Genomic DNA, 26507 nt, shown 5'->3' on the forward strand with positions numbered 1-26507 from the left:
ACACACGCAAGTCATCCGAGTCATCATGCCTCAAGTCAAGTCAAGCCTCAAGTCATTTATATTTATTTTTTCTCAAGTCAAGTCATCAAAACAGTGACTTGAGTCAACTCGAGTCCAAGTCACCAAGTCTCAAGTCCACATCTCTGGTGTGGGGGAAGTAAAAGGTAGGGTTTGGGTGTGTTTCCAGGAAATTTATGACAGTCTATAGCCCCTTGTTTAACAGAGATGCAGCAGTAACGAGGTAAACCCTGCCCGTCATTATGTCGTCTTTCCTCTTTAAACTACTCCTGTTACAGTGACAGATTTGACACAGCATGCAGGCATTCTGGTTACAAACAAATGACGTCTATAACAAAACAGCGTTGGCTTCTTGAATGATCTCATCCTCTGCTTCGAGGGGAATGAGCTTTCAGACCTTGAGTGTAAATGGGGCTCATTAAATGTCCCTAAAAGTGACCAGTGTAAACTGTGTGAGCGTTTGCAGGATGACGAGCATGGACAGCTGCTTTAGACCCCTATAACTGACTCTCACCTCCTCTCCTCCTCACACACTCTGTGTCTCTATTTGTTTGCGGTGGTTTCAGTTGACCTCTTAGTCCAAATGAAGAAAATCTTACTGTTCAATCTAACAATTATATTTTGGACAATCAAGTGTTCAGACAAGTAGTTACACATTTAAAGGTGCTGCTTCTCACATGCCATCATCAAATAAATCAGTAACAGATTACTAACATTTGTTTATGACCTTTGCCAGACACCGCCTAAACCTTTTCTTTGAAACATTTGTTACTGGATTTTCAATATACAATTACTGCTCTTTTAAATCGTAAAAAGCAGGTATATAAATTAGTACATCTAATGCAACAAAACATGTAAAGAAAGCCTTTTCTAATCTTACCTGCTGTCTCTCTGTATTCCTGCCTTATAAATTAGTGTTCATGGTCCAATAATAAAAAACAGCTTGTGGTTCTTTTGATTAAAAGTTTCTTTCAGAGGCATTTTTCTTCACCTTCAGCACAAACCCACTGGCAGCAGCTAGAGGAACTCTTTTTACAGTCCAACACTGCCCTGCTGTGGAGGTTGAAGGGATTGCATCTGCCTGCTTTTCAACAGTTATACCGCCTCACACAGACGGTGTTTCAAAGGTAGTGCTTGGTTTATGGTTCAGTTGTAAATTCTTAATAGTTTAAACTACATTTCTCTGATTAATAGGCAACTGCTGGTTCCTGAAACAGCTTGTTTGTATATTTTAAGGCTTTCTCATGAGCTTCAGGATCCTGGAGTTTTCACTCTGCCAAAGCTCAAACTCAGTCTGACTTCAGTTTTCAGATTCACAAAGTTAATGTAGACAGATCTGTAGACTTTTCTGCTTTTACACTTTCTTTACTGCACGTTTCCGATTAAAGACTGACTCATGTTAAGCCTAACATCTCATCCATCCTAACCCAGTAATGTCACCTTAACCATTAGTAATACCTATGTTCAGTCTGAAAACGTTCAGTGGGAGTGTCAGCAGTGATTTGTATATAAACCCGGCCCATTTCAAAGGAAGTGCACATGTATAATACAACATGCACAGAAGGGTGTTTGATGCGTCACCGTTTCGACTTCTACTTAACATTTTGCTGGGTTTTGTCAGGGCTGAATGTGCACCTGCTGACCAGTGTTTCAATGGTTAAAGTTAATGACACTATTTGGCTAAAACGAGCAAAATATGGCCGACATGTTTTTGTTCCAACAATCCGTATTTTGATAGGATCATCATTTATACTGATGGGAGTGAGAAGTGCAGTTTTTAATGGTTTGGTCTCTTTTCATGGAGGGCATTAAAAAAAATTGCCTGATCACTCAACCAGATCAACTGCCTTCTGGAATCATCTTTAGAAAACTGGGGGGAAAAAATAACGATCTCAGTGCAGTCTCTAAAAACTCTAAAACCCCTCTCATTGCTCGCTACACGGAATTGAAAGCCACATATCATGACCGTCTTCCTTTAAGTCATTGCATGCAACTATTCAGCAGCTGTTACTGGTTGTAACCAGTGTATCATCAGCCAGCAGGTGTTACTCATTGCTTCATTGGATACTCTGGTGTGCAGGTGTAATTGGCTGCTCTTATTCTTGCACAAGCTCTGTAGCTTCTTCATAACCCTGTAACTAGATTTAATACAGATCCTAAGTCACATGTTTACACATTCACCTTCACTGAAAAATCAACAGACAACTTGTCATATTGACAAAATAAGACTTTATTAAATGAATGTCTACAGTACATCAAATTCAAGCACAAGAGAAATTGGTGACAGTACACTTATTACACTAAGTTTTAATTACACAATGTATATTCTGAAAAATATGTATCATTATTTAACTGTACACTTGTTCTTGTTAATATCAGTAGGGCTCACTTTTAGTCACAAAAAAAGTATGTTAAGCTGTGATCAAGTAAAAAATGATCTCATGTGTAATCAACCTGTATTCTTACCAAACCTTCTCAATAACTCTAAATGTCCCTGAAATGTAAAGTTTATGACAGAAACTGGAACAAAGCTGGTTCACACAGCTGGACTGATGAGCCATGTGACGTCAGCTTTGTCATCTGGCCGCCATGTTATGTCTGTTCTCTCCCCCAGTGGATCCTGCAGGATGTGGTGATGGAGCGGAGAGAATGAAGGAGAGAGAGAGAGACAGAAAATACATTATTTTTAGTAATCAGCTGACTACTTTAATGATAAATTCACATTTAGGTCAATAACAAAATTGTAAAATTGGTCATCACAATTGCGTCTTTTGTCCAACAAGTAGTCCAAAACACAAAGACTCTTTAATTACTTTCATATCCAACAAAGAAAAGCAGAGAGTCCTCACATTTAGAGAGCTGAAACCAACAAATGTTCGACATTTCTGCCTGAAAATATACTTTTGGATCAACTCATTAATCTATCATTGCAGCTCTTGACCGAAAGAATGGACTCAAATGTTTTCAGTCTGACTTTATTGCACTAACTGCCTTTCCTAGTCCAACACCCACCTCTGTGTGAGTTAATGATTGAAGGTGAATGTTTACTTATTTACAGTCTTATCTGTTTTGAACATGATACACACCTCGTAGGCTAGCAAACAAGAGCTTGGACAGAAAGAGAGACACACAAAGTGGAATAATATGAACCCTAATGCACAATAAAGACAAGTTACTATGATACTAGTTTGTTAGCTGTGTTAGGTTTGTAGCAGGGATCTCTTCCACCGCAGAGCCATGCTGCAGCTGAGGGTGGAATGGGTAACACCACTGCTCTGCTCTGCCTCCTCAGACCACAAACACACCCAGTACGAAGCACTGGGCTGAACTGGGACAAGAGGCACACACACATTAACACATTTTCCATATGTAGTAAGACATACCACATTATATAAGAAGCGTCATATGCTACAAGAAAAGACTGAAGTTGGAGAATCAGAGCTGCAATGACATTTGATGGTTCCAGCATCTAAACGTGTTGACTTCCTGTTTACTTTAATTCAACATAGTTTTCTTTTAAAAACCAAACAATTGTCTTATTGATCAGGAATGCAATAGGCAGATTATTTAGTGATTGAAAATTATTATTACAGCCTTTTTTAAATAATCTTTTCAATAGTCTTTATAGAGACAGATTATAACGTATGATAGGTAATGATTTGGATAAACAGAAAATTATACAAAGAGTATAAAAGTAAAGTAAAAGTTTAAATAGAAAACGCAGGTCACTAACTCACACTACACATTGTAATTAAGCTTGTGTTAAAAACCTGCAAAATACTGTAAGATACTACACCTTAACTTTTCATCCTTTAACTTTCCAACCTGCTGGAGGACACGTGCATACGTGGCATAAACTTGGTTGGAGTACAGTAACATGAAGTCCTGTGCATAAACTACTTATTAAACAATAGATATACCCTCAAATCTAAATACAACACATAAAAGGTACCTAAATTCAGGGTGCATTCTTCGCTAAAGAGGCAGTTTCTCACTTACAAGGTAACAATGGCAAACATTAACCCGCCGGTTTAACTGACTGTTATTCAACAGCTGACATTATGATATAAGAGCATTGTTGACTTTTACACTTCTGAGTGTCGTATTTAGTGACTCACACTTATTCTAAGCTGCACTCACCACACCGCTGACCTTGTAACTCGACACTATGGCTGTAAATAGCCTACTTTGCAGTCGCTCGAAATAGCACAATAGACTGCGATAAAAAAAAAGTATATTCTTTGTGAATGAATGACAAGAGAGTCTAAAGTGGCGATAAATAATGATGGGGGTAATCGGGGGTAAATGATCACTTACATTGAAGAGTTGGCATAGCTTCGTGGAGACGTGGAGGATGGAAACGTCTGGAAAGAGAGAAAGAGGAGAGTGGTACTGCTTATCTTCACGGAACGGGTTGCCAGGTTTGCCCGCCAGCAAAATACGTAGGTTGCAGTTTTGGCAGAAGTATTTAGCTCCTTCGCTTAAGATAAAGTCCCGTCCTAATACAACATTTTAAAAATACATAATAACAAGTAAAAATCCTGGCCCTAAACTAAACCCTTAACAAAAGAACAGACCTTTCAGCGACATTTACCCCCCCCCCTCGCAGGTTTGGAGGGAAGTCCCGCCTTACTGTGCTGTGATTGGATCGTTCTCAGGCCCATCTTTGCGATTGGACATCATTCAATAACTGGACGCTATTATCAGCCACAAGTACCTTACAACCAATGTGAAATATTTTTCATTACATTTATAAGTTGATACTGATATATTAATGTGTAGCCTAAGTAGTATTATTTTGCTGCCAAGTATTTCAATCTACAGCAGTGCATTGTATTATATAAACTCATTAGATGTTCAGATTCATCAAAAGCAGACTGGAAAATCAATGACAAACAAAGTGATTTATGTTTAGAAGAACCAACACTTGTTTTCCTATAAAATAAGGAAAACAGGAGTTTTTTGTTTTCGGAATTTTTGAGCGAACATAATGAGCCCTACACACGGTGTTCATTAATCAAAATACTGCAAGTTAATAGAGGAGGAATTACTTTTATACAACTGCGCAGGCCCGTCCCTTGCAGTAACATATGAAAACGTGTATTTTCCGTACATCTGGCAACCCACGTACCGGTCAAACTGCACCACGCAGACTCAAAAGAAATGGCGGACGAAGTTGAGCAGGTTTGTGCATCTGTGTTAAATTTTACAGTAATACTCTAACACAGCTTGTATAAAATTCTTGTGAAAGGGGTACAGTTGATACTTTTCTCACGTACTTCTGGGGGTTTCTCGTTTGACCTTGTTTGAGTTTTTAATCAGTTTAAATCGAGTATGGGCCTGTCAAACAGGCTAGCTAGATTAGCCTAGTTAGCCTGTGATAGTACCGTCAGAATGTGTATATTTAACGTTAGCGGTGATGTTTTGTTGACATGTCTGAGGCGGTCACTAACGGTCCACCTCTTCTATCTCTCTTTTATAGCTTTTATGTTAGTTTGAATAAGTTAATGTGTTGCATCATAAGTAATTGAATGAACCTCATTGTGAGATTTGCTCTAAATCTCACTTGCATGGTTTCATAGGAGAATTAATAATGTTAATGCTACTAGCTACAAGCCTCTGGAAGTTGCATGAATTGCAAGACACTTATTTAACATATCGTGCTTTATTCCCCAAACTATTATGGTCATTTAATGCAAAGGATCTGATCTGGGTTTTTAAACCCTTAAAGACCAATATAACTGCACATGGATATATTTTGATAGTCTTTTAATCACCAGGATTTAAAATATGGAAAGCAGCAGTCCACACAAAGGGGATTTCTTTTTGCTTTGAAAGTCTAGATCAGTCATAGGTCTAATTATGTCTTTTCTGTGTGCTGCAGCAACCAACGACCAACACGGTTGAGGAGCCTCTCGATCTGATCAGACTCAGTCTGGATGAGAGGATCTACGTTAAGATGAGGAACGACAGGGAGCTCCGCGGCCGACTGCATGTAAGCTACACCACCTGCAACTGCTGACAATGGATTATTTGTTTTAGTGTAGCGGGAAAGAATTCAATATGTCCATTAGTTGTTGTTTTTTGTTCTTGTGTTTAGCCAGCTTGTGTTTATACTTCTCCCAGTTTATATGTATGTGTGTTTTTCCCAGGCCTATGATCAGCACCTGAACATGATCTTAGGTGATGTGGAGGAGACGGTGACGACAGTAGAGATTGACGAGGAAACTTATGAAGAACTCTACAAGGTAAATCATGATTTCTCTCTGTTACAGCCTTGTGTCTTCTTACTCCTGTCTTTGCTCCTAAACAAGTCTGGACATACTGGCCTCTCCTGAAACATTGGAATAATGATGTTTACCATCAAAGTGGTAAATGTGCTTGAAGACATCTTAAACATATTTTATTCCCTACATATTATATTTGATTTTAGATTCTTGCAAAATGATTGACACTTTCTATCACTGATGATGTCATTACATGCTACATGCAGTGTGTAACATTGTAAAACCTACTGGTGTCAGGGGGCAGGCGACCTTTAAGTTGAATCGATTTGAGTGATACAAGGCATTTAAAGATACTCCAGGAAATGACATCAAACCGTCAAACGCCTTTGCACTCTGAGCAATGAGCAAATATCAAAGCCTTAAAAAAGTAGAGGTCAAAGAGTATAAGGAAATATCTTTATGACAAAATGACATCACAATGAGCAAAATGTATTTATTCTCTGGCATACCATTTCTATAAAGGAGTTATAAGGTGAAACATCTTATAACAAGATATTTTGTATTATTTTTGAAACATAACAGTAAACAAAAACCTTCACAAGGCCATCAAGACTTTTTTAAAACTATGACCAAAGATACACACCGACATTTTACGCAAATAGCCTTGTGAGTGCTCTGTAGTTGACGGACTATGTCTTGATGACAGTGTTAATTTATTCTGTGTCTTTTTAGTCGACCAAGAGGAACATCCCCATGCTTTTTGTCAGAGGAGACGGCGTTGTCCTCGTAGCGCCGCCTCTCCGGGTGGGCTAACCCGGACCACTTCCCTCTGTGAAGGAGTGTTTGTGACAGCTGAGGGGAGGGTGGTTCTGTCAGGACAGGATGAAACAGGTCGGGTTCAAACATCTACATCCCTCCTCTCAGGTCTCTTTTGTCAGCACCGCCCTCCTGTGACGTAAAGGACAGATATGACAAAATCTCAACTTAATAATATTAAACACGTTTGGCTGAAGAAAAACTGAGAGGATTTTGTTTTGGACTAAAAGGCCTCTTTATGTTATTTTTGGGCAGGTTGTTGTCAAACTTATTTAGGATTATCATTAACTTCAGGTTCGTTTTCTCAGCATATTTCATTTGAGAAAGAAAAGAAGAAAAAGTATTCATATTTTCAATCACTTTTCAAGGGTTAAGTTTTGTCCTATTTCCAGCCTCTGCGAGTATCCCACTCAGTAAGAAATATGTCAAAATAATTTCCAGACAAACAAACTGAGCAGTTTTATATGATATTTTTGATTTTGAAATGTCTCCAGTGAAACATTTTGTGTTGGTTCTAAAAAGAAGTCGTGGAGAAACTCAGAGTCCATGATCTGTGAATATTTGACAAGTTGTTTCAGTTTTTCTGGACGGTTTTAGTTTTTATATTTTTTTTAGCGTTTGTGGGAAACGAGTTCATCATGCTCAGATGTGTCAGAAGTGTAAACATTTGTTTTTGGTAACTTGAATAAAAAAGCTTATTTGAAAAAGAAATTATTTCTTGAGTGAAAGTGACATGAATTCAAACTTTATCTACAGTTCAGTATGTTCTCTCACTAAAAAATAATTAATGCGGAAAACAGTAATGTGTTTGGATGATTAGTCGACTGGCAGAAAATGTATAATTAAGCAAGTTATTATTACTTTTTTAAAGTTAAAATGCAAATAATGGTTGATTTTCTTTCTCTTCTGTACCTAGAAACAAAATACTACTCATATTGATTTTTTAACTGTGGTTGGACTACGGGAAACATCTGAAGACATCAACTTAGGCTGTTAAAGATGTGTTTCACTTTTACAGACATAAGACCCAGTTACTTTAGAAAATATTTGACATTTTATTCGTAAAAACAATCATTAATTGCAGTGCTAATAATAAGCAATCGTGCATAATACAAAATGGATAAAAACGACATTCTTGCGGGTATACTGCTCCAGGTCTGCTACACGGCACTCCAGGCTGGCAATCCGCTTCTCCTTCTCCTCGTTTGGTCTCGTCAGCTCCTTGATTTCACTCAAGTCCATGATCATTCTCTGCTGTTTGGAGACGGTAGCTACCTCGTCAGTCAGAAAATCAAGCGCCCTCTTTGTCGACTCACTTGTTCTTTTTCGGTGGCGTTGTGATCAGCGTTAGTTATGCTAGCTAGTTAGCTGTCACTCCCAGAATCATTCACTCTCGCCTGACAATCCTCAAATTTAAGTGTCTGTGAAAGATAAACCTGTGAGATAAACATATTTAAATTGTACTTAAATTGACTTTACCAGACATAAAATAATAATAATAATTTAAAAAAAAAAGCAAAAGTTGTCGTCATGCAGAATGCCTCTTTTTCAGAACATTATTATGTGCACACCAGGATTATTTTTAGATGCATTTATGTATAAGCAGCAATTGAATTGTAGCTAGTCGGGATGCAGATCATTTTAAAGACTTCTTATTGATATACTTCTGGAAAAAGCTGGATTTCCAACTGTAAGGTGGGTGATTGTGTCAAAGCTGCAGAAAAGTTGTAGATAAATATTACTTGTTGAGAAATTAGCATTTTTAAGTACAAGGTCCCTGCATTAAGAAATATTTTATCTATGTGCCTCCTAAATGCCCTGTTTATAAATGTAGTTCTAAAGCTTGAGTTATTTCCGTTCATACTGCGCTCACATACTACACTTTCATATGTCTAATCACATTGACAACATGTATAATATATATATATATGTACTTTTTTGTACTTTTTTATATATATATATATATATATCGATAGATATATATATTTTGACCTTTATTTTTTACCCTCTGTGTGCTGATTCTTTCCTATTGTATTGTACTGTATAAGCTGCTGGAGACTGAATTTCCCAGAGGGAGTCATCCCAAAGGGATCAATAAAGTTGAGTCTAAGTCTAAGTCTAAGTCTATAAAATGTTTTTAATTTGAATTTGTGATCTAACTCTTAAACATAATTATAATGAAGTACTTAGAGTTGTAAAAACAGTGTATACCTCTGAAAGTAGTAACATTTTAAGCAGAATAAACAGAAGCACAAATGCCTCGGTAAATACCAGAGCCCTTGAGCCACTAAGGGTTGTAATGCTGTGTTTCAACCACTAGATGGCAGTGTAGCTCTAACATAAACTCTACGGTGCTGTTCCGTTAAACAGGTGATGGTGATGATGATGATGATCAGGTTGGATCTGAAGAGGCTGCTGGTCCTCCCTACAGACTGACAGTTCACTAAACATATCTAAGGCTCATACTTTGCACAAATATAACTTTAACTGAAGATTTCTACCGCTCACTTAGTGCTTTTGTTTGCCACTTCAGAGTAAGCACACACTCTGATGTACCTGACAGTAGAAATATCAAATAGGTAATTTCACATAATTCCTTGACCAAAAAGTGATTCATAAGATCGTTTTTATTATTGTAATAAAAATCTGCCATGGTTCCAGGAGGCCTATAATTTTCACCGCAACATGTATTCTGTATTTGGCAGATGGCCGCCGGCAGGTGCTTATTTATTTGATTCCCAGGCATTTCATCTTCCTGTATTTATCCTAACTTATTTAACCAAATATCTACAAAAGCAGTGAAAGCCCCACCTGCCTCGGATGTACTTTGTGTTTAGTGCTAACTAGCAGTTGTGAGCATATTCAAGCCTGTTTTTACTGTGTTGAATCTCTGTAAAGCCTATCCCATTGTGAACTTTCATACTTATGGTCTGATGTTTCTGCACAGCAATAACTCGTCCATAATGCTAAATGGCCGTGGAGTTTCTTTTTCCGTGTGCTGAGCTTTGTTGGGCTCCTTCAAGTACTCCAGTCACGACTGAAACACAGCAGAACATGTTGTAATTGGAGTTAATTCATGTTGAAAAACGTCACTTTAAAGTGATAATCTCTAAGATTTTCATGTAAATAAATGCCTGTTAAGTCGCTATCTATCGCCAAGTGAGGTAACGCAATGGTGATTGAGCCTATGGCCCACTGATGAAAGCCTTTGCATTTGCAGTATATAGTAGAATTATGGACTGGTTGTCTGTGGCAACATTCGCGGATACAAAAAATACAAGCAGCGCCCAGTTAGTGATGCGCCTTCCATCACCTGGCAGTGGTTGCTCTGCCTGAGAGGGTAGGCGGAGCTAAGCGGCTGCTTTTCCGGTCAGTAATCTACTGTGGCTGAACAAACAAAGAAAAGATTGATGACTACAGATACAACTTCAAAAATAAGTGGAAATGCAAAGAAAAAGAAACAAATTCGACGCTCAGATGAAGGCAAACAGTCTACAAAGGAAAGCGACCGTCATCAAGAGTTAAAACCGGAGCCAACCTTAGACGTCTGGTCAAATTGGGAAGTGTCCTACCTCAATTACCGTACATCGCCATTAGGGGGCGCCCAAGGGGACGAAACTGAAATCTTCGAGATTGTCAGTTTGTTTTACCTGCTAGCTACAAAACACTGTCGAGCACAGTGTTCTCAATATTATCGTTGTGAAGCTACCAAGCAAGCTGTTGTGCTCTAGGTCTCCGTGACGTGTAGTTACATTCAAATCAGAAGTATAAATCGGGCTTCACAATGGTGAACACTTTACCTGCTAAAAACAGCATGCTAGCATTGTCAACGTGAGCATTTTAGCATTCTGACCTTTGAATCAACTCGGTGCAGCCTGTGGACTATTTTTATTGTTGCTTATTTCAGTTACCTGCCATCAACCGCACAGTCATAAGCACAACGTTCTACAAAGAGTGCGAAGAGAAGCTTACATTCAGGAGCTCATACCTGTGACAAGTGATATTTTAAGAACTCAACAGCAACATCTCCTTATTTAGTCCACAGATCAAAGACGATTGTTGTAGCCTAGTTATACATACGTTTATAACTGAAGCTTCTTTAACTGCACATCTGATAGACCAACCTAAAAGCACATCACATTTATTAGACAGATAGTGTTTCTATATAAAACCAGCTCTAAACCCGAGGAGGTTCTTTCTGTTGTTGCAAGCATTATTCAGCTGCACGGCCCGTCTCTCCGCATCCCCATCAGTGCCCATTATCCCTGTACACAGCTACCTCCAAGGGACTATTAGTGTGATGTAACATCAAAGGGACAAGACCTTAATGCACTTTAATGAGAAGCTTCTTGCCTATAAATGTTTCTAATGAGCCTCGTTGTAGATGTAACTCAGCCAGGATAATAACTAAACAACTTTATGTAGAGCAAGTAGATTTATTTACAAATTAAAGAGGACAATTCATCTTAATCTTTTCAATTACTGGCTCTTTCTGGAGCTTTAAACTACACCACACTGTCTTCACCATGGATCAGTTATTAATATGGGAGCTTTTATTGTTTGTATTAATACTAATTAAACAAATATGCTTGAATGAATGTTATGGAAAGTTCAATGACTGTAGTGTTGGTGTTGGTTACGTCTCCTCTCGCCGCTCCTCCTCAACTCTGCTACTCGCGAACAGAACACTGCAGGAGCCCGAGCTCTCATGTCGGCCATCTTTTTATACAGGATATGGTTGAGAGGTAGCCGTCCCCTAAACCCTCCGCCACCTATCTGTTAAGCGAATGTATCCCTCATGACTGAGGCCAGCCGTCACTCACAGCTACAGAGCCAGGGGGATGAAAGATGGATAGACATCGTCTGGAACAAAGTGGCTCAAATATCGAGCCAAGTTAACCAACATCTGAGGCGGAGTTATGATGCTGATTTTAAGATAATGGTTATCAATGCAGTAGAGTCATTAAACAACTGTCAAGCAGCCAAGAAATACGTTGTCAGAGAGGGTAATGACTGAAGACGACGAGCCCAAAAAGATGGTCTTAACAGTGCTTACAGTCTTAGGTAACAGAGAAACTTGTACTGTGGTCCTCAAAGCGGCTGCTTCCAAGAGACAGGAAAGTGAGTAAGTGTGTTACTGAAAAACGGAATGACCTCCAAGCTAAAGACCTTGGAGATTGCACAAGACCTAAACATACATGCTTATGAGATGTGGACTAATAACGTTTAGTCTTGAAAAGGGGGCATCGTCTTATAATCTGCGTCGTTTTATATTCTGACCAATACGGTAATCCATAAAAGGTTCTTTTCCTGACACGCCTCTGATTAGCTGCGCTAGCTCTCTTTGCTAAGTGTAGATGCTAAAACATGTTCCTGGAGTTTCAATCCATGTTATGTGATAAAAGTCCAATTTGAACATTTCAGGAGTTTCACAACGACTTTAGAGGCTCCCTGGAGGCTCATGATGTTGACATTGAGAGTAAGTCTAGGACAGCGTCATTCTTCTCAGATATCACCAGTTTGTGATTTTCAGCACATTCCAGCCGCAGTCCGAAGCGCTGACAGACGGACTGTCCATGATGTCATCCAGCTCCTCCAAGCGGTCGACAAATAACGCCTTCATGCCTCGCATGTCTTGACGCTTGTGTCACAGATATTTTCTGACTTTTAATCACTGGAGCTCAGACGTGATGAGGCCACATCGCTCGGTATTCACACTCAGGCGAACAATGTCTCTGATGTGGCTGAAGTTATTTCGATCTGCCTCTGTCAATTCTCCTCCAGCTCCCAGCGATAACACTCCCCTGATCCACTCATTTATAGATTAGAGAGGTGAGCCTGTGACTGGAAGGTTGTTTAAATCAAGTTATGCTCATATCTTCTGCAAAATGAGGGGTAGAATTTATTTTATGTCTGCAAATATCTTCTAGCTGTTTAACGAACTGACCTGAAAAACAGTTATCACTCTTCCAGAGACGTTGCAGGAGTGGTTTAAAACGTTTTGATTGACCTGGAAAGTCTTTTTTAAAGGTAACATGAAAAATAAATTTTAAAAGCGTCCAATTTTACTTCTGCCTACACTGTAATGACAGTATTGGATACAGAAATATAGAAATACAGGAAACTAACTTTATCTGTGTAATTGTGTGGAAACATTTAGCATAAACGCGATAAAAATTACCATTAAGAAAGGTGCACCAACTAGCTGTGTGTCAGGCAGGTGTTGGCGAAGCAGCAGAGGAAGGATCCAAACAGACAGGTCAGTGCTCTATTACAAAAGTGAAGGTAAACACAGGTGCAAGTAACAATGCAGGCAAGCAAATGTGCAGGCTGAAGTAGTTACTAAAGAACACATCAACATTTGGAGAAGTGGGATTGCTGCTGGAGTGACATCATGTTTGCCATTAAATCTGTGCAATTTAAACGTTATGTAGGTTGTGCTAGTTATGCTCTGGCTGTTACGGCTTTTATGGTAGATCAATTTAAGCAGGATTACGCAAGTAACTGTCTATTGTTGAATGATTGCAGCGGCCCCCTGCTGCCTGTGAGTTGTGTCCACGTTTTAAATCGCAAGTCACATAACCTAATAGGCTCATCGACGATCCGACAACATCGTGACGCGCAAAACAACAGCCTCATTTTTGGCTGACCGCCGGGGTCAGCCCTGCACATGGGTCTGTATGTAAGTGAGTGAGTGACGGTACTTTCACAGCCATGGAGAGTTGCAACATCGCAATGGCAGATCATGGAGCATATTGGACCTCCACTGACGCGACTCTCTGTCTATACGGCTCTGGATACTTTGTTTGGGGAGTAGGCGGGGCTGCTCCTCCGCTACTCGTCTGCTGTCCTCACCTACGTCCGCAGGGCGCACCTGCTTTCAAACACGTTGTCATCGGCGTCATAGGGACAGTCCTTGTAACACATTGCACCCAAAAGCCAGCCACATACTAGGTTTTGACCTAGTCTTGTTCTGTTGCAAAAAAGTTTCTGGCTATAATGTTTTTTATTTTGGATCAGAGCTCACTGGCTTTCGTTTTCATACAGTTAAAGGTTCATTTATTGGTTTAATTTAGCCTCTAGGGGGCAGAATAACTCTTCAGAAGCTGAGATACACAACATCTGACATAATGTAACACTGTATAAATGGTTTGGCTAACATGTTAGCTGGCACATCCAGTGGAAAAAGAGTCATGTTTGTGTTCCACTTTCTTCACAACATAGACGTTCAGGAGCTGGTTTACTCCATCAGAAGGCTTTGTTGGATGGTCGAAAAGCTTTGAAAGCCCGTAAACAATCAGTAGAGCTGCAGAGTTGGTATAATCAACAATTCATCTCGCCAACTTTCATATAACAACTAGTCATTTGATTCTTGTTCAGCATAAAAATAACTGTAGCCTGATCGCAGCGACATGTCACTCCGGGTGTTGAAAAGACAAAATGAAAATAGACTCACAATAAAAGTTTGTCACTCTGTGAATCATTGTGAACAGGAATAAGTGCTCACTGAAGGACACGTAGCACACATAAACACACACAGTATACTCACACATACACACTGCATCTGTCATTGATTGGGCATGTGACCCATATAAACAAAAATAAACCAAATCAAGGCTCATGGAACCTTCACAGCAATGTGTCCTTGAATGAATAAAGTACACACACACACACGCACACACACACACTCCTCTCATGGTGGCGTCAGAAATATCACCGACCTCCTACTGTCTGCTGCCTATTTCTGTATCTAACACTGATGAGTGTAACAACTTGTGTTTGAGTGTTTAACTTTGTACTCCACTGTCATGGGGTTTATGGGGCTGCAGCCAGATGTTGCTGTGTGCTCATGTTCTGAACCACGCGTTCAAAATCCTGCAAAAAAAAAAAATCAATAGAATTAATCAATTTACTCTGCTGTCTTGAATCCCAGCGCGTCAAACACGGCAGCTTGGTGTTTCAGAATATGACAATCTACACCCGTCTGTAGAATCCGGTTTGCGCTCTGCTCTCGAATAAGCAGTCATAAATATTCAACTTCCAGTTGAACTTTAAGATGAACGTGTTTTTTTTCTTCATTTTGGACGTGCAACAATACTTGACACATGTATATCACTGTTAACAGTTGTAATTTGGTTATCTTTAGGCACCAAACAGCTTTGTAAGATTAAGTAAAAAGCTAATGGTTTGAGTTTAAATAAGTTATTAAATAAGTCCTGTTTTAGGTTGAACCATCCTTCCCACATCACTGTACTTACGTAGCGCTTTTACACTACATGTCACATTCACCCATTAATACACACATTCATACACTGATGGCAGAGGCTGCTTCGTAAAGTGCCCAACTGTCAATCGGTTATCACATTAATGGCTATGCCACCATGAGCAATTTGGGGTTCAGTGTCTTGCCCAAGGACACTTCAACATGTAGCCTGAGGGAGCTGGGGATCAAACCTCCAACCTTCCTCTGTACCGCTCTACCACTGAGCCACAGCTGCCCCCATCATACCCTGTCACCTGAGCTCAACCGCACTGCAACACATAGAAAAAAATAACACTAGTTCTGCACCTAAAGCATCACAAATCAAATGTTTTAAGGCCTCTGACCAAGCTGTACTTGGACAAATGGGAGTGACACCTTCATATCTATACACCATCATAAGCCTGTTTAACTTGCATCATGCTCTTACCAAGCACACACAACCATGTGGATTCTACATGGGCACCAACTCGGTTAGAACTTCCATTGGGACTGAGGGTTTGCTTTTAAGGTGGTTAATGTTGGGGCCTACATGGTGATCCATAAGAATATGCATGGGAGATATACAGGCAGGTAACCATCATATACCTAAAGCATCAAATGAAGCATAGGGGCCACACTGACCAAGCTGTACTTGGGCAAGAATTTGGCACACCAATAAGGCAGAGAACATGTGTATTAAGTGAATGGGTTCATTCTATCCATATTGGCCCCGTATGGAGTCTATTAAAGGCCCTTTAACTTCCCATCTGTGCTAAAACATTTGCTTTTATCTGAGGCAGGATGTGGCCAGGGACCTGATTCTGAAAAATGAATGCAGCTAGTTCCATACTTACCAAAAGTAATAATCTTTAAACTAGCCTTTAATACTTAAACACCTCAATTTCCTCACAGTGGAAAGAAAGCCTCAAGCGCTGTCATCATTTGCAGGTAACCTTCCTGTGTACCTTTCTTCCTAGCAGACCTACTGTGGGACTTAGAGGGATCATAATGTTGCATATTTTGCGCTCACATTTGCCCCGAATCTTCTTACGTCTGTGCACTGCCAAAGTCGATGCATAAAGTGCCAGTCATCCCACGGCCATGCTCGGATTATTAATGCTTTAATTCTTCATTTGGGCGTAAAAATCAACATGTAGATTACGTGACATCAAAACTCTCTTTGGGAAGCCAAACTGAAATAACCCCCATGTGGGTTGTTTATGCCAAGTGAAGCGAGGCGTCCCACAGGTAGTGTCTTGTAGGACGGTTAACGGGAACAGATCATGAAGCAACAGATATTTTCACTAAGTGTTGAAGCGGCTACTGGAACAGTCCTGTGTTTTCTTAAGGAGTTTTTTTATACATATTAATACATTCAGTGTGGTTAAGCGGAGCTATCCTGCAGACTGCTGGAGGAAAAACACAGTTCAGTCTGCTCTGTGTGTCCTTCCTCCTGGTTACTATGCAGAGAGGAGGAGCGGGGCTCCTCATCAGATTGTGTTCCTCACTCATTCCCCCGAGTGTGTCTACATGCTGGACAGTTTAACAGAGTTGAGTTATGTATGTGTGTGTGTGTGTGTGTGTGTGTGTGTGTGTGTGTGTGTGTGTGTGTGTGTGTGTGTGTGTGTGTGTGCGAGTCTCATGTGTTACATAACTTCATGTCACGGCTGCTGGGCAGAACACACACGTGATCTTATTGCTAAATCCCCGCTATCCTCTTTCTGTTCGACTGGATACTGTACATCGCACATGTAGCCTACTTTGTGTGTGTGTGTGTGCGTGCGTGCGTGTGTGATGAATCCGTTATGTGTGCTTGCATTAGCACAAACATTTGAAAATCTGTCATGTGCATGTAGAGTTATTGCTGTTTCATGTGTACTTTCTTATCCTGGCGGTTTGATTCCAACAGTAGCAGAACTTTCACATCGTTAGGTTTATTTGCTGTTTTGTGAGTTGTTTATCTTTATCAGGGTGTAGTTTCCCAAAGGGCCCAATCATGCAAAGAATACGAGGCTGAGGGCCAAACATCCGTGTTTTTCCTCAATGTTTTGTATTTTGCAGAACATGGAGGTTACAGTTTGCCTGCAGAAGAAAACAGATTTATACACAGCAGCCAGAGTCACAAACAAACTGATTTGAGTACAAACTGAGTGATTGTACGATGTTACCATATTTGCTGTTATCTCGTTTGTAGGGAGGTTGTCAGTTAAACTGAAAGCACAAACAGTGTTGAATTGCCGCCTGATTGTTTGCTTTGCAGACAGCTACACTCTGAATGCATATCGGTTTTTCGATCGGATCAGTCAGGGAGATAAAAACTAAACTTAAGTAAGTTGGTGTGTAGCGCTGGCCAGTCTTGGATCCATACAGAGTGTGTGATTATGTTAAATATCAAGTGTCAAGCATTGACGTTAAAGTGAAAGGTGTGGAATGAAGTTAAAGTAAAGTAGTAGTGGCCACAGGTAATGTTTACTTTATCAACGGTCGTAAGCATACTTTGATGATGAAAAAATGTGTGTAGCTCTAACTTTACTGGAGCCATCTGCTCCATCAATTTATCACACAACCATTTGAACTGTTTATACAATGGACTGAACGTCCACACTCCAAACAGTTGTGTCCTTTTTTGCCTTTATTGGCCAATGAAGTCGGACACAGCCAGGATCTCTGTCTCTGAGGTCCTCTAAACACTCCAGATGTAAAGAGACTGCAGCACAGTGTTTGTTATCAACAGCTTTCACTGACTTTAGTCAACTTTTAAACACAGACACAGATCTTTTTATCTGTTACAAAAAAAATCAACATTGATATATATCTTAACTGGATGTTTCCAAATCCCATACGGAAGCAAATACAGGATTCAATCAGAAAACTGGAGACTCCAGCACTCTTCACCACTCCCATCTCGTCATGTAAGGCAACTTTGACTGTGGCCCTAAACTTCACAATAAGAGCGTTTTCTCATCAGGTACGATTGCTTCGGACCGTACTCAAGTACGATTGCCCCCCCCCCCCCCTCCTCTCCCCTGCCGCTCAGCTTTCACATTGGTCATTTCGTTCCGTACCCGAGTACACTTGTGGTAGGACTCCAAAGTAGAAGGTGGTGGTAACACACTGCAAAAACAAGGAGGAGAAGAAGAGTATCATCAACTACCTAACATTGTTTATGTTGCGTTCCAGTGTTGAAAAGCGTATGAATCACATGATCCCAAGCCCATACAATGGAGCCGACCTCCTCACTGTGCCTTCTATTATTCATATTCTGGAGAGAATCTCAAGAACGACTCTCTCACCTACATTCCTTTCGGTATCAGCCATGGCCGTGCAGTTCAGAGGATGAGATCGGCGGTACTGCTCGCATACGCAGATTTCCGAGGAGACATTCAGCAGATTTCACACCTGATGCGTTTCGTACCGAGTAAACATGAACCGTACTCGAGACCACCTTTTCAAGTGGACCAGGGCATGGATTAATGAACCGTGCTCGAGTACAGTGCACAGTGTTCACACTAATCAAACGAGCTGGACTTTGGGGTCAAGTGTACTCGGATCCGGGCTCGGGTCCCTAATGTGAAAGAGGCTGTCTGTACCCTTGTAGTATTGTGACTTGTGAAGAGTGCTACGGTCTGCTAGGAGTGGTGGTTGGGCAATGGATGGGTAAAAGGAAGATTGGACTTTTATCCAGGAAACAGAGATTACATTCTCATGATGATTGTCTTTTACATGCTTTTCTAAGGTATGGGGAAATTACACACTTGACAGAATATAAAAAGAATATATAATATTTGGACTACTACTTTGAAGCCTTAAGTTTGGTAATTTGGCAGTCACCATCTTTTGGAGCCTGAAGTGGCCATATTTGCACAAATGTTACTGTAACATTGATATTAATCTGGACGCTACTTTTGGCTAGCATAAACAGGCTTTCAACAAAATATACTTACCAAAAAAAGAGACTCCTCAGAGTGTTTTATTAACCCGAATGCTACACAAGACATTTTTCAGGTTGCCATTTAAGTGACTTGTCAATCACCGCTAGCCTCCCCTGCTTTATGGTCTATGTGACTCTAAATGGGAGCATCATCAACTAAATGAACATCATGCTGTATTGAAGAAGACTTGAAACTAGAGATTGAGACCAAAAACATATCAGGGAAATGTTTACTGAGGGAATAAATCAGGAGAGAAGTTGGGCCATTTTCTCATAGACTTCTAAACAATCAGATTTCTTTGTGCAACCAGAGTCGCCCCCTGCTGGACATTAGAAAGAATGCATGTTTAAGGCACTTTTGCATTGGCTTCACTTTATAAACCATGAGGCTACGTCCACTTCTTACATAAAAGTGAGCCTGAGAAAGTCTCTCTTCTTTCTTCTGCATGTTCTCTCCTTCAGTCTGGAGCTGATAGATTTATGTTATTTTACTCGAAAGGGTTAACACGAGAAGAAAAACACACAGATGCTTTACATGTTGGACATTGTGATCCTGCATTACCAGTGTTTATGTGGTGATATCCTGCTGGGAGCCACAACTATTCTAGTGATGACTGCACAGCACGTACAGCATAAACACAGAGGCAGGAGCATCCACACTGGCAGATCATTTGTTTGCAATTTGACTGAGATGCAAACCAAGAATCTAAACTATTATGATAAAACAAATGAATGCCCTCTGTCCTTTTCCCCCTCTCACGAGCTAACCCAGTGTAGAAATGTAAAAAAACATTTCAGAGGGATCTGTTATACAAGAGAGCCGCACAGACGGCCAGAAAATACCAAGATGCCACAACCGTTTTATGATGCCAGCGCAGATCAGCCTGCGGAGCTAAAGAGCAGAGACCCCGGCACCGCTGTGTGTGTGTGTGTGTGTGTGTGTGTTTATGAATGTGAATATGAGGTGCTACTTTGTCCTAAAGTTAAGATCATAGTAACACAAAATAAAGTGATGTTTGTTCTGAGTATTGTGGTCATTATGTAATTTAGAATGTTTATTAAGGTTTTCCATGCATGCACTTCTGCTTTCTACACTTTTCTCATCCCTGGTTGCACAATACCTTCTTTAAAATCACGACCCCAATCCAGGGTCAAACATAGCCAGACTCATTTGGATAACTGCAGAACCAAACTGCTAACCTTATCGTTAGAAAATATGGAAAATATACCAGACTGTCGTGGTGAAGAGGGAGTCTGTGCTCAGAGTTAGAGATAGTGTAAGGCGCTCGGATATCCAGAGGGAGCTCGGAGTAAAGCCGCTACTCCTTCGCATCAAAAGCAGCCAGTTGAGGTGGTTCGGGCATCTGATTAGGATGCCTCCCTGTGGAGGTTTTCCGGGCACGTCCAACTGTGAGGAGACCCTAGGGCCGACCCAGAGCATGCTGGAGGGATTATATATCCCACCTGGCCTGGGGACGCATCAGAACCCCCCAGGAGGAGCTTTAAAACGTTGCTGGGGAGAGGGACATCTGGGCTATCTTTCTTAGCCTGCTGCCAACGCGACCTGACCCCGGATGGATGGAATATGGAGTTTTCAGATGATTCTTCAGGTCATGCGTGTTCTTTATCCCATGCCAATCTGCATTGTCCTAAATTGGTAAAGTAGCATCATCGGCAAATTACCAACCATATTTTAGGTCATAGGTCCGAGCCCGTTCTTAAGTCATCACTTACAGATGCTTTGTCAGAGGCCCTCTGCGTCAGACACACAGGTAACCTTTAGCATCTGCATGTGACACAACAGGTTTTCAACTAACTCCAATGTGAACCAACCTAAAGAAATTGAACCAAAGACAGTTTTTATATGAACAATGATTGAGAAAGATAGAAACACACGCTACCTTGTGCATGTGTATGGTATGCTGTAACAAAGCGTCTGTATTTGACAACCTGGGATTGCAATGCATTCAAATGTCTTACATCCCTGCGTGTAGAGTTACATTTAAGCCTGGTGCATTTAATACAGATGCTAAAGGTTACCTTGTTTGTTGTATGAGACCCTGAGGGCCGTGACAGTATTAAACGACTTGGGAGTAAGAATGCTTTGGAGGATTTTAGGGTCCATTTTTTTCTGCGAGATTATTCATTTTTCTACCTGTTTTTTTTTCCTGTGTCTTTTTCTTTGGAGAATTATTAAAGCTTTGCTTCCAGCTAGAAAAAAAAAGGTTTTGCCATTTTTCTTTGGTGCTAATTCAGGAGGCTCATCTGCATCCAAATGCAGAAAGAGCTACCTGGAATCCATCAAAAGAGCTAATTTCAAAATGATTGGCTGCATGCTGTAAGGAAGGTTTAACCATCTTTCAACAGGCTCAACAGTTATTATGTGGTTGCCTGTTATTAGTTAAGTTAGGAAACTAAAGCTGCACAAAGCTTTGACATCTAATCCAGGGAATAAAGTCAGTAAATAAGAGTCAAACACAGATGACACACGAGGTCTTAAGGTAATTGTAGTCCTGTGCAAACGGGGCTTTAGTCACATTTTCCCATGAAGTAGAAAAGAAGGATATTATAAACAGCACTATTTAATATGAAATGAGAAATTAAATCCTCCTCATAAAAAATGTAATCGGGTTTTTACTTTCACCAACATTTAATGAGCCTTATTCAGAACTAAAGAGAGGCTTTGTGGTGACTCCAGACAGTCATACCTGACAGCTGCCCAGTGTGACCACAGTCTGCTGCTGCTGCAGCTCCAGCACTTAAATGTCTTCACTTCAAATTGCACTTGTTTTTTTCCCCAAACAGTCTCTCGCTGAGAATTTAAACCAACAACCGTTTGTCTCACGCCAGCTTTGCTTACCTCTCTAGCTGTCTCTCCTCTCTGTTACTGTGCAGTAATGATTTCTTTAGAGGATAATGAGTGAAAATTCCTCTGAAATTGACTCCTGGCTCAGTCAGCAGGACGTACACACACGGCAGCCTCGTTTTTTACATTGTTTACCCCTCGGTTTCAGCAGTTAAATGGAGCTTCAAGCTGTTTTTAGATGTTAAACTTTGTACTATTTACTCCCCACATCGTAAAACATATTGGATAATTACATTAATTAACCCTGCAGTATTTTTCTTTCTTTGTCTGCCTTGTGTTTATTTAGTTGTACTCATGCATGTTCCCTACACGCAACCTGCAAACACGCACAGAAAACTTTTTTTTTTTGGTGTGTTTGCAGGTTTTTTATGCAGCTGAGAAAATGAGTCAGCCGTCCTGTTTTACATGTGTCTGCATAACGTGACAGTGTTTATGTTCATGCAGTCAGTGAGATGTCCTCTCATTCAGCTGAGGGGCAGCAGTGACTCATGGGAGACCAAATGTTCTAAAAATGCCTCAGTCATGCCCTGAACTCGTGTGTGAGTTATGATGCATGAATATTCCATATAAGAAGTCCAGCTTTCACCAGTGTGAAGCCGCAAGAAGGATTTATTGCAGCAATCATTTTATTTTTTCCCTCTGTTTGCTTTTTTTACTCACTTCTCCTTTGTTTTTGTTTCCCCTCATAAACTCAGACGGAATGACCTGTTAGCGCTGCATCATTCAGTCTGGTGTTACTGTGTTTTTAAGTTGTTTCCTGTGGAGGAAAGATTTGATGCTTGCGTCAACAAAATACTGCCCGTTTTATCGTTCATTATTCATTTAGCAAGTAAACAAAGAAGATGTGTCACTACTCATGTCTACGGCCTTGTGTTCACCCCATCTCCTGTGCTCCTGTCCGTCTCCCGTCGCATCTTCAGCCTCTTCTCATTTCTCATTTTGTACATCCTTGATTTCTTTTCTCGCCTCTTTTCCCAGAGCCGTGATCCAGAACCACTTAAAGGGATAGTTCGGATTTTTGGACACCAAGTTGTATGAAATACTTGCTAGTAGTGTGGATGCAAAGCTATTAGCTTACTCACCGAGTCCCGTGGTCGGAGTTCTGTCCGGCGAGATGCCAGGGTCATGAAACCAAAAAGTTTTACCCTACAAAAACAACACGCAGGCAATGGTGATCCATTTTCAACACTAAATCATCGTCCTAGGATTTCATATACTGCGCCGTTATTTTGGCACTATTTTCCTCTTGAACAATCCAGTATCACTACGCCTGCAGCAGGCAGGTTTCTCAGGTAAGCCGACCTAGTAGCTGTTTCACGTTGATTCTGACTGATTCGCGTCATCGTTGAAGCAAATATGTTGGACTATGAAAGTGATGAGGCAGATTAACCTTTAACAACGGATCCAACTGGACCACTAAGGGAATGATCCCTGCCAGGTAAACGATGAAATATGTGTAGTGGAATTTTTTTATTAGTACAACCAGGACAATCACAAATTTGCACCATTTACACATGTATTTTCCTCTGTGACAACAAACATCGTCTCACAAGTTACCGATTCCAGCCTGTTCTCTTAAAAACAGCTGATGGATCACATCAACTGAGAAACCGGCCTGCAGCAGGCGTAGTGATACTGGATTTGTCAAGAGAGAAAATAGTACCAAAAGAACGGCGCAGTATATGAAAGCTTTGGATGATGATTTTGTGTTGAAATGGATCACCATTGCCTGCGTGTTGTTTTTGGAGGGTAAACTTTTTGGTTTCATGACCCTGGCATCTCATCGGAACTCCTTATTCTACATTCAGAACCGGACAGAACTCCGACCAAGGAACTCGGTGAGTAAGCTAATAGCTTTGCTCTTCTAGCAAGTATTTCATCCAACTTAGTGTCCAAATATCCGAACTATCACTTTAAGATGTGAGTGAAGTAGGCAAGTAAGACACTAAAGGAGAGAGGAGTCAAGGCGGCTGGCCTTGAACAAAACCGGACTCTGAACCAAAACACTCTTTTGGCAAGAGCTCAGGTCGTTAGACACAGTTTGCAAATCTCATCCACTCTTTTTGCAGAACTCTAAACACATTCTCACTCACTAAAACACATTCTGCACTGTGATGCACGTGTTGCAAAATGGTTAACATGGGCGGCAAAAGGTAAACACAACTGCAACACAGCTGTCATGATTTACACACAACTCAAAACTGTTCACACTTGTTTCTGATGACGTGATCAAACCAATTGAGCAGAATATTTACTGTAAAAGCCAGTTCAGGGTGCATTGAAGGTTGATACCAACAATAGATGGAATCAATCTGAGAGGCAGAGGAGGTAGAGTACGTATAAGAGGTGGTGGAGGAGGAGGAGGAAGAACTAGATGAAGAACAGTCATTTAAGATGCAATTCGAAGCAGCTATCATAGACCATGTTCTTGTTCATGGGATGACAATGAGGGAAGCAGCAAAAAGACATGATGCTGAGGATGAATGATTCCCTCACTGACTTTGATTTTGGAGTTGCACAACATTTTTGAGTGTTCTGAAATGTGCTTTCAGTTAGAGTTTCCTGTACTGTATTTTTACTGTATGCAAGTGCTGAATATGATTGTGATTACTTTATTTTTTTGCAAAATGCATTTACATTTACTGTCTCTGTACCTACATGCACTGGACACTGTGTTCTCAATTTTTTTGATGTAGTGTCCAATGCCATGGTTCTCAACTGGTGGGTCGGGACCCAAAAGTGGTTCGTGGAGCTGTTTTCAGTGGGTCGCTGATGTGTGCTTGGACATGGGTTTCCTCTGACCCACGTGCAGTAGTAGTGTCGTTTATTCACACTCCATTTATCGACTGATTAGGTAATCCCACATACAGTTACATTTACATTCTTGAAACTTGACGAGCCCGACAGCAGTTGCATACATGCATTAATGGAGATGGAGATGTCAAAGTGAGGGGGCTGCAAATGGACATGCGCCCCGAGCTGTGGGGGATTCGGTGCCTTGCACAAGGGCAACTTGACAGTGCTCAGGAAATGACACAGCACCTCTCCAGCTACCAGCCCCAATTTCCATGCTTGGTCCATCTCGGGAATTGAGCCGGCCACCCTCTGGTCCCCAAGCCCGAGCTACCGTCTTTCACAGCAATTGTGCAAAACTGTAATAATCTGTCCTCAAACTCGTCTCGTCTCCGATCTCTGCATCCTGTGTTTGGGTCCATCGTGCATCCCCGTAACAGCGAGAAGGTGCCGGGGCCTTTATATGTCGAGTTGGCATGTTCTGCCATCTGCAGCCAGATCTGTTTTCCTCAGGGAACCAGACGAGTCCACAGTCTCGTGTTGTATTTGCTCTGGCAGATGATTGTGGTCCCCCTCCAGTCCAGACAGATTTCCACTGAGGCATTTTCATAAACAACCAAGACGGCTGCCAATGAATGTTCGGAATCTGCTATTTGCTTCGGACAGTAATACCTTACTTAAATAACGTTACTTAAAATGACATGATTAAGTGAAAATGACTGTGTATATGCCTCTTTCACAGCGCGCATTTTGACATCCAACAGTAGGAAAAGCACGGGTGTTTATGGACGCATTAATGTTGGCTGTATTCCATTTAGCTGCTTCAATTTCATGGTCCTGGTTGTGTGCATGCTGACTGCCTGTCATGGCTTTCTCAGACACCTGAATAGAACAGAACCATTGTTTAAGTTCTTATTAACACCTGTGCTCTTCCTCCTGCTGGATGTAAAAATGTCCGCTGTGAAATAAGCCCATTATGTTGAACTTGAGTTGAGTTGGCATTGTTGGAAGTTGCTGCCTAGCCATAGCAGCCCGTCGCTACGTCAAGATTTCACTGCTCTGATTGGCTGTATTTCTATCCAACTACGTCCAAAGCCTGTTGCGTCTGTGTCGTCTTTTTGCCAAACCAAGCAAGGTATAAGCCAATCAAAACATGATTGCCACACAAAAGCTTGACACATGTTCTAAACTGCAGAATGAGCTGTTTTCTTGTATTAACATTTATTTTTTTAACTTTCTCTCTGACTTTGTTTCTGCTTTGATGTCATTCATGCATTTGTATTATTTCAAGCCAATTTTGCAGAGGCTTAACTACAAGACTTTTATTCCTACTGCGTATGTTTATTGCAGCTTCTTTTTGCAGTGGAACATTTTAGAGGATTTGCATGTTGAACAGATGTCTTACATGAGTTTTATGTGCTGATGGTCAAGCTGCTTTATGTATGCTCTCTCTTACATCAGACACACCTGGGTCCTCCGTCCGTGTGTGTGTGTGTGTCTGTGTGTGTTTTTTTTCAGTCACCTGCGTCCATGCACAAGAGCTCTGGTGCAGCGGTCGCAGCAGGCAGAGCGTGAGGCCTCAGAGAAATGAAAACGACAGAAGGTCACATGGAA

General features: G+C 40.8%; 1 protein-coding gene across 1 annotated transcript; it reads left to right on the top strand.

Annotated features, from left to right (window-relative positions):
- Positions 1 to 5139: 5139 nt before the first annotated feature.
- lsm3 (LSM3 homolog, U6 small nuclear RNA and mRNA degradation associated) lies at positions 5140 to 7772 on the top strand. Its single transcript, XM_069678459.1, has 4 exons — positions 5140 to 5202; positions 5903 to 6013; positions 6171 to 6266; positions 6978 to 7772. The coding sequence occupies exons 1-4, from the start codon at positions 5182 to 5184 to the stop codon at positions 7056 to 7058; spliced, it is 309 nt and encodes a 102-aa protein (XP_069534560.1). The 5' UTR covers positions 5140 to 5181; the 3' UTR covers positions 7059 to 7772.
- The last annotated feature ends 18735 nt before the right edge of the window (positions 7773 to 26507 follow it).

The sequence above is a fragment of the Semicossyphus pulcher genome, unplaced genomic scaffold, assembly GCF_022749685.1.
Source record: "Semicossyphus pulcher isolate SPU_LCO1_2020_fin unplaced genomic scaffold, fSemPul1.0.p SCAF_3, whole genome shotgun sequence".
In the NCBI taxonomy this organism is placed as follows: Eukaryota; Metazoa; Chordata; class Actinopteri; order Labriformes; family Labridae; genus Semicossyphus; species Semicossyphus pulcher.